General features: G+C 51.3%; 1 protein-coding gene across 2 annotated transcripts in view; it reads right to left on the bottom strand.

Moving 5' to 3' along the window:
- Positions 1-8,954, bottom strand: part of PAPSS2 (3'-phosphoadenosine 5'-phosphosulfate synthase 2) — a 24,515-nt gene extending 15,561 nt beyond the window's left edge. For both annotated transcript variants that reach the window (XM_027692905.1, XM_027692904.1), the window contains exon 1: positions 8,891-8,954. In XM_027692905.1, the coding sequence (XP_027548706.1) occupies positions 8,891-8,911 (21 nt within the window). In that variant the 5' untranslated portion in view covers positions 8,912-8,954. The remainder of the gene's footprint in view (positions 1-8,890) is intronic.
- Positions 8,955-9,241: the final 287 nt, after the last annotated feature.

Here is a 9,241-nt window from a genome sequence, read left to right on the forward strand (position 1 = left end):
TTTTTTTTTTTTCTCTTAAGCCACAAGAATTTCTGAGCTCTTGGCAAGACCTTGTTTTTTTGATGGCTGCTCAAATATTTTTTTCTTGGCGTAAATTTGCGCAGCTTGGATCGCCACAATCAAGTTCTGTACGGCCTTGGCACGAAAAGAAAAAAATAAATTTAAAAAAAAAAATCAACAAAATCAGGCTCACGTTCCAGGCTCACTTGGCACATCAGGCAGTGATTTCTCCTCTGTGTGAGTCCAAATCAGCAGGCTGGGCATTAAAATCTGCCTCTCTGAAGGCTCCCAGCTCAGGCGTTCCCTTATCTCGGAATTAGATGATGTCACTACTCTAATTTCCTCACAGAAAAACTAGTGAGTCAGCCTGTGCTCCTGCATTTTCGGGATGAATTTGCAAGGCCAGGCCAGCTGTTATAAAAACAATCTTCCCCATCTTCATTCCTGGAATCCCAAGGGACAGCTGCAGGGGCAACAAATATTTGACAAACAAAGCTGTCTCGTCAGCCGCTGACAAAAATAACAATTCAAACACGAAATCCCTCCATGGCTGCCCAATTTTTAATATTCAGAGCGGTTCTGCTGAATGATCTCTCCCAAATGAACCCTGCTCATTTTGCAAACAATAGGTTTGACATTGCAGAGGGAGAACTGCCTTGCTTTGATGCCAGGGGTCTGTCACAAGGCTACTGTGGATGGTGCCAAGGCCGCGGGACCACCCTCAATGCCAAAGTCTTGCAAAAAAAAAAAAAGGAACATAAACGATGTTCTTGCACAGTTTGGGGATTGAACACTCACAGAAGTGATCAAGCATGTCTATTTAACCTCCCAGAAAACTAAACCAAAGGGAATTAGGTGACCAGAAGGTAGGTGACGAGTTAAAAAGCAGAGATGGTGCAGCCTGTTGGCAAATCCAGCTGTGCCTGGCAGAGCCATGGCTGACAGCCCTGAGCTGCCCTGCACGGAGCAACAGCATCTGCTTGGGAAATGCCGCACCAAAACACTGCTCCCCTGCCAGGAAAACCCACCCAGAGCACATGGCCATGCTTCTCTGTCTTCTTCTGGAGAAAAACAACCAGCTTTGGGAATGGGAAACTGAGGATCGGTCCCTCAGACTCCACAGACAAGAGGGAAGGAGAACAAAGGTACAGATTTTGACTACACATTAACTTTGGTATCAAAGAGCTTTCCAGGTAGGAGTTGCATCCACAGGTAATCAATTTTTTTTTCCACTTGAATATGAGATTGAGGAATTTAATTACTGGGCTGTGGTTCTCTATGGTAAATACGCCACTGCTCGTGTCCCACCTCCTTCCGTGGCAGGACAGGCACCCTGTCCCTGAAAACATGCCAGCCCTCCTGCTCCAAGCACCATGCAAGGAGACCATCAGCTGAGCTAAATTGCAAGACACAACCACAATCAGCTCTGCTGATCAGAAATGCCACGTGAGTCCAGAGGGCCTAAGTCAGAAAGGAGAATCTCCTTGCACCCTTTCAGCCAGCACAGGTTGAACACAGCTCAGCTCTCAGTGATATGTGGATAAGGTATCCGTTTTTAACATGCCCAATATATCCCTCTCAGGAGAGAAATCCTGCACCTTTAGAGAGGCTCTAGTGGTTCATAAGCAGTGGGAGCCACAGAGGATCAAGATTTCAAGCAGCTTCATCAGGTTTTAAAATGCATATATGTCCGAATGCAGAGAAGGGCAATGAAGCTGGGGAAGGGGCTGGAGCAGCAGGAGCAGCTGAGGGATCTGGGGGGGCTTAGTCTGGAGAAAAGGAGGCTCAAGGGGGACCTTCTGGCTCTGCAAGTCCCTGACAGGAGGGGGGAGTCGGGGGTGAATTGGTCTCTTCTCCCAGGCAACCACCAACAGGATGAGAGGAAGAGGCCTCCAGCTGTGCCAGGGGAGGGTCAGGTTGGACATCAGAAAGAATTTCTTCACAGAAGAGTTGATTAGACATTGGCAGGGGCTGCCCAGGGAGGTTTGGAGTCCCCATCCCTGGAGGTGTCCAAGGAAGGACTGGACGTGGCACTCAGTGCTCTGGGCTGGGGGACAAGGGGGGCATCGGGCACAGGGGGGATTCAATCTCAGAAGTCTTTTCCAACCTAAATGATTCCATGATTCTATAAAAGAACTAATCCTCCTGCATCACTTCTCCTCCACAGGAGATCTCAGCAGCCTGATGAAAGGAAAAAGCTGGACTCAAGCCCAGACTGGGTCTCCCCGTGCCTCTCCCTGCCTCAGGTTGGATTCTCAGGCTTGAACTCGGCATCTTGAACCCCGTGTACTTGACTCTGCAGTGGTGGATGGCCACCAGCAGGCAACAGGAGACCTCCCTCCACCTCAGCAACTCTGTGAAGGTTTGCAAAGTGCAAAAGCAGCAGGAGGAAGGAGCGCGGGGAAGCTCGGCCAGAACCACCGCTGGGGACACGGTTAAATGGGGAGGGCAAAAGTTCACTTGGCTGGAAGAAATCATTACGATGAATTCATGGAAGGAAAGTTCATCCAACGCTATCAGGAAGAGAGGCACGGCCTCTGGTACCTCGGGTCATAAATCAGTGGAAGGGCGGACAGTGAACTGTGGTGTCCCAGCCATAAAGTCTTGCCTGGCTCCCGCTCTTGGTTGCTGCTGGAATCAACAGATGGAGCCAAACAAGCCTCCCTGTCACTCAGTACCTCCTCAGTCCCCTTGGAGTTTCTGCTGGATGAAGGCAGGGCTGTTTTCATCGTCACACCACTGAATGTGCCCCCCTGCACAACGAGCTGCAGGAGACACGTCCAAGTTGAAGGACTCAAGTTTGGAGGTGGCAGGATGAAGGTTTCCTGACCCACCTCCCTGTGCATCTGACCCCTACGAGCTGCAAGATGGGCTTTTAATCACATGAGCACACAGGGGGTTACCCAGAGCCTGGCCTAAGGCAGCACCAAGAATGTTGTACCCTTCCTGAACGAGTGGCTATCTGGCATTTCCATCATCCCTCCCTAAGCCAAGTGTAGGCACAGATCTTCGTCATTCCACGCTATTCCAAGGCTTGCTGAAGGGCAGTTACACGTTTTCCATGTTAATTGGTCCCTCAGAAGTTCATGAAAACTCCCAGTATCTCTCTAAGGGTGGCATCATCCCCAAATTTACAGCCATGGAAGAGCAGCCCAGAGTAAGGCCAACAGCAGATGAAGACTCGAGATCCCACACAATATTTAAGACATAAAAGTGACACACGTTTGAGCAGCTCCCCTGGACTTCAGGCTGCACCTCTGAGAGCTCAACACCCCTCACATCCATCCCCATGCTCTCAGACCAGCTTTACAGAGATGAGGGCAGATGCAATGAGCTGCCCCAGCCACGGCTGTGGGGACTCATCCACATCATTCCCAGAGGCAAACCCACAACTCAGATCCCCCACAGTGGCCCTCTATAAAACCCTCCTCTAAAACAAGGGGTTTTTCCTCTCTTCCCACACTCTCTGGCAGCACAACCTAATGATCTTCCCATCAGAAGGGCTGGGCAGGCCTGAGAAATGACCTCCTGCCCGACACACTTTTTTGCACCACAATGGGAAGCTAAAAAACGGTTTGATATCGAAGAAAACATTTTGTTCTGCCAGAGAGGCCGCGAAGACCTCGAGGTCAGAAAGTCTTGGAAATGTAGGTACGGACGGTTGTTTTCCAACAGCGCATAAAAAAAGCTTATCCCAAAAAACCACCAAGTGCTGCATCTAAAAAAAAACAAGAATCAAATCAAATCTATGTAAACCAACTCCTTTCTCGAGCTCACGTTGGCACCGAGTCAGCAAACAAAGCTTTTGACACATATCACTGGAACAGAGCCAAGCTGCAAGGAAAGGAGCAAGGACCGCTCTGTGAGGGATGGGAGGCAGGGCCAGCAAGGAACTACCGGCCCCAGAGGCAAATCCCAACTTCCCACAGCCCATTTCGTGACGCAGGCCCAACACAGAACACCTGAACCGGGCTTTTCGCATCCCTCCTTTTGTTAATGATACACCCGGGGTAGATTTTCCCCTGGAAATTATTAAGCTGTGAAGCCATTAAGGAACTACTTCTCACTTCCCCCAGCTGTGATTCAGAGCTCAATCAGAGATAACCATTAGTCACCCTGCTCACGATAACAGAAAATTCATATATGCAAACCTGAACTGCACAGCCTCCCTCTTAATGGACTTTTTAAGATACCAAAGTGTACGAGCAGCGTGACCAAAGTACAAGCTCAAGGCAGGGCATGGCATGACCAGCATTAACACAGGCCCTGCATGCCACTTATCTTCTGGGGGCACATACAGCTGGAAGTTTATCTAAAACACCTGGTTTCAGATAGGCAAGGTCTTTTCATTTCTATTTTGAGACACCCTCCAGGATCAACATTAGCCCAGTAAAAACAAAAAAAAGAAAAAAAAAAAAAAAAAGCAAGTATGCCAGTGTTTCTCTTGAAAACCCTCCAGAAAAACAAAATCCCCGTGGCCTAAATCTAAGCTGCAGCTGCACTGCACATGTCTGGGTAGTGTGGGGTCTTCAACATCATTTATCTTGCCTCAAAGCTCTTGTAGGGGCTGCCCAGGGAGGGCATGGATGGAAACCTCTGCCCGTGTCACAGGTTTTGACATGGATTTGTAACTGGCTGTGACTTCACCTGTGCATCCTGAAAGGCGGATGAGGCTGGAGTCTGTGTTTGTCCAGGAGCAGGACAGGAGGGACATACTGACTCAAAGCCACCACCCCAGATGGCACCACCAGCTCAGCTGGTGACCCCTGGGAGATGGAGATGTCCTGAAGAGCCACCGCTCCTACTGGGAAAGCGAAAGATTAAAACCTCCAAGCTCAGTTGCAGGGATCAGGCCTGCCCCGTCTGCCTCTCTCCTCAGAGGGAAGGGGTGTTCAGGCAGGAACCACCCATCCCAGCAGAAAAACCCTTCTACTTTTCCATGTGCACGTCCTTCTGCAGTCCTGGCAGATGGTCTGTCCATGCAGCTCCTTGGAAAACACACCCTGCTGCCACGGCACTGCCAGGGAACACCAGACAAGCCCTCCTGCACTTGGGGAAGGTCCACCAAGGTCCCCAGCTTGCAGCTTCTGGGGCTGGACCACACCAAGGTGGTTATTTAATTCCCCAACCCCTGCAAGGCTCAGCCATGGAAAGAAAAAGGCATTCATATTTAGAAGACCGCAACTTTTTCTGGCTTTTCTTCCCTGCAATTCCCCAACAGAGCAGGATATTGTTACTGAACAGGGTCTTGGGGCAGCCCAAGTGAATGAAACAGCACGGTGTGGGCAACAGACTGGAAAGGGAACTTGTTAATAGCAAAGGGCTTCAAAAGAAAAGAGGAGAAAAGGGGAGAGAGCTACAGTTAACAAAAGTTAATCACCTCACCTTTCCATGATCTTCAAACAAAACAGATGTAAAGCAAAAAAAAAGTAATATAATATAAACCAAGAAATCCTAAGCACGTGATGAGCAGCAGGAAAACAATCCCCTTTGACTGTCATGGTGCAATGAGTTAGGCACTGCATTTCACAAAATAAATCATGCTGTAAGAACAAGGCTTGTGACTCGCTGGATAAAACGTGAGAAACGCTTCCTTGAGTAATTCAACCCAGAGCAAGCCACACTAATTCCCTGAAATCAGGGGGCACTGTCACCTGGACAAGTGTCAGTGAACAGCTGAGCTATTCACAACTGCTTGGAAAATAAACACCTTTAAAGGTGTTTTGCTCTTTGTGTTCAAGACAATAGTTAAGAGGAAGCGTGAGAGGAGATAAACACACGGTCTGGGTTTTTTAACAAGCTTTTTCTTCTATGTTGCTTAGCAATTAAATTGATGAAGCTGTACATATGCTACTGCTCTGCCTGGGATATCACTCAGTCCATCTGAACTCTGCCCCGTGGCTCCAGTTTTTTCAACATGAGAGTTGTTTTTAGGCAAAGAAACTAAGCCTCTTTCTTCAGGCTTGTCATCTGAGCTTGTGGTTTTTTCCCTTCTCTTTAAATAAATTTCAATAAGCCCACACCATTTGCACATAAGCCCTACACAAACAAACGTGAACCAGCAGAAGTAACAGCTTTGTGACCCATCAGGCTCCAGCGGCAGCATCCCGGTGAAAGCGAGGGATGCCACACTCCAGTGGGATTCCTGGAGATGCCGTGACAAGAGCAGGGGGCTCACAAAGCTGTGACACTCACCCTGAAAAGGGCACAGTTTCAGTACCAGGCTCTCATTCTGCACCTGCAAGAGAAACTCAGGACGTTCCCCTGCCAGGGGCAGAACTCGAAGTGCCTCCATAACACGAGATGCATCGAGCTGCATTTTCCATGCACCCACAGGGACACAGAGCCACGCAGGCAGTCACCCCAGCGAGGGGCCAGCCCTTCCCAGGCCGTGCCTGTGGCTTTGGGCTCCGCGGCAAACTCGCCTGGAGCACAGTGCACCATCTGTGTCCTCCTGGAAACGCTGCCCGGCGGGGAGAGACGGGGCCGAGCTGCGGAAATGCCAGGGACGCCGCAGGTGGAGGGAGAACAGCCCGCTGTTTGGACAGAGCTAAAGGAACCCCTCAGCCCTGAATGCCACGCTGTGCAGGAGCCCGCACAATAAACAAGGGCAGTCCCACAGCTCCACCTTCCTCCCTGCAACTCCTTCACCGTGTGCTCGCTCCTGAGAGCTGCATTTTGCCACCGAGCACACAGGAGGGCTGTGTGAGGAACATTAAGTCTTTAAGGTCTTAATCGTTAAAGAACGTTCTTCTCCCCCAGAAATCAGACCTGAAACAGGTCAGTAATAAATGTTTTCTGTCAGTGAGGTCTGGGAACAGGAGGACACTGCCTGGCACACAGAGGACTTCATGCCTCTTGCAACGTTGTGAGCAGAAACAAAGAGCAGAAAGCATTTCCACAGTAACCAGCCAGAGAGATTCCTGCACACCAAGTTTTGGGGCCTCAGACAAGGCAGAATTAAGGAGCCATGTTCATTTTTAAGGACAACACATGCAGAAGCAAAAAAAATTCAAGTTTTCTTCTCTACACCCTACCAGAAGCTTCTATTAATAAATACAACCAAAGCACCCTCAAACCATCCTCAGACTCCAGAGGGCATTCAGGCTGAATTTCGGATTTAAATCCTGGGCTTCTAATTATTCAATTTGCAAAAGGAGGAGCACAGTCAAATAGCACAGCTGCCCATCTTGCCACAGGTGGCACTGCTATGCCTTTCAAAGGCTCACAGCTGATCAACATCACCTGCAAATCCCAGCTCTGACACACTCTCAGCCGGTGCAAAACGCTGCTAACATCCAGCCTCACAAAACCTGGGCTGTGGGAGAAACATTAACACACCACCCACGTCATGAAAACGTGGTAAAACTGGGATTTTATTAGTAACGAGGATTTTTAGGAGTAATAACGACCCATGTAACTGGGAAAATAAAGAATGAGGATTAAGAAGGGGGCAATCCCCACTGCTGTACCCATCTTAACAGGACAAATTATTGTGTGTCCCGTCTTCCTTTTCTAATGGAGCTGCCTTGGCTGCAGCTACAGAAGGTGTCAGGAGAAATCGTCCACGTGCACATGCAAATAATCGTGCTGATCAAAGGATCCCTATCAAAGGGAACTCCCTCATCCCGTGCCTTTGATATCAGCTGGAGATGGCTGAAACCGAGAAGCCGCTGAGGTTGCTGAGGGGAGAGAACTTCCTCCACGCTCTGCGCAACACATCTTCCCGGGGCTGACGGGAAGATCACTAATGGGACATCACCATTTCATCACCATCCCCAAAACCTCCGGTAATTAGTGAAATCACTCCTTTTCTCAGTCCATCAGATACCTGGCAGATAAGCACGCGAAAATCCGCCCACAGCTGTCACCCAGATAGGATCTGTTTTGACAGTCACCGTACAAAGGTCAGCCGCAAACTTGCTTATAAAGGTCATTTTTCCAGCCAAGGGTGGAGGCAAAGGAGAGGGATTATTCTGGAAGTTCAGTAATGCCTCCCTCCTGTCACAGAGCAATAAACAGAACTCCCATGCACAGCTCAGAGCTTGCACCTCCCCTCCCTGAAATAATCCCTAAACCACAGGTTTTCGCGTGCCCAAGAACACCCGGCTGCACAGGCGCGCTTTGTTCCGCGTGGTTTTGGTTGCATTCCTACCCGCACACATTACCAGGGCGCTCAAAATGCATCTGAAAAACGCACGATGAAGTAAAAAAAAAAAAAATAAAGAAATAAAAACCAACCAGCAACAGCAGCCTGAAAGACTTACGTCAAGATTTCTTCTGGTTCTGATTTAAAACCTGGAAAACGTATGGCGCAGCCGGAGGGACCCGGGGCTCGCATCCCAAATCCGAGAAGTGAGAGAGGGCAGCTGGCAAGCGGAAAGCGACTTCTGGCTGCGGCTGCGATTTGCAATTTTAATTTCTAACTGAACTCTGCCCTGGCGATGCTTATTTTTTCATCGCTCTGCGCGCGTTATATTTTTAAAGCACCGGCTCTGCGGGGCGCTGGGAGCCCATCGGTGGCGGCGAGGGGCTCGCCGGGCTTTCTTCCCCCGGGTGGGAGCGGGGCAGAGGACGCCCAAAAAGCCACCCAAGGAGCGAGGCTCAGCCTTCTCGCCGCCTCCGCGGGGGATGGATGTCGCGGCAGCTCGTGGCACCGCGGGGCAGGTGCGGGGGATCCCCGCAGGGATGCGCGGCCAACCCGCGGGATGGCCGGGCACGCCCCTGCCCGGTGCCAAGAGCGTCCTCCTCCCATCCTCGCCACCCCTGGGGTGATGCTCTGCCGTCCCTCCCCAGGCGGGACGTCCCGGCTCCCGGAGGCGCTGGATGCCCACGGGGATCCAGAGCGGTCTGGGCAGGGACCCCCCGCCCGGCCCCGGCGCGTCCCTACCGTGTGCTCCCGGCTCGACATGGTGCGGGCGGCGCGCAGGGCCGGGCGGGCCGGGGCTATAAGGGCTCGGCGACACGTAGCGCGGCCCTTGGGCCGGCCCCTCTCGCCCTGCGCCCGCCCCCGCCGCCGCCTCCTCCGGCCCGGCCCCCCCCGGGCACCGGGCAGGGCGCTCCGGCACCGGGGGGACGTGTCACCCACCCGCGAACCCTCCCGGCGCGCTGGGCGACAGCGGAAAGCTGCCCTGAAATCAGCTCCGACCAGTCCGGGCTCCAGGAGGGAGAGGAGGAACAAGAGCCTGCACGGAACGACTGGAAAAGTCACCTCTGGAGGATGATGATAAGGATAAGAATA

Source organism: Neopelma chrysocephalum, unplaced genomic scaffold, assembly GCF_003984885.1.
Source record: "Neopelma chrysocephalum unplaced genomic scaffold, ASM398488v2 Primary Assembly neopelma1_89, whole genome shotgun sequence".
NCBI lineage: Eukaryota > Metazoa > Chordata > Aves > Passeriformes > Pipridae > Neopelma > Neopelma chrysocephalum.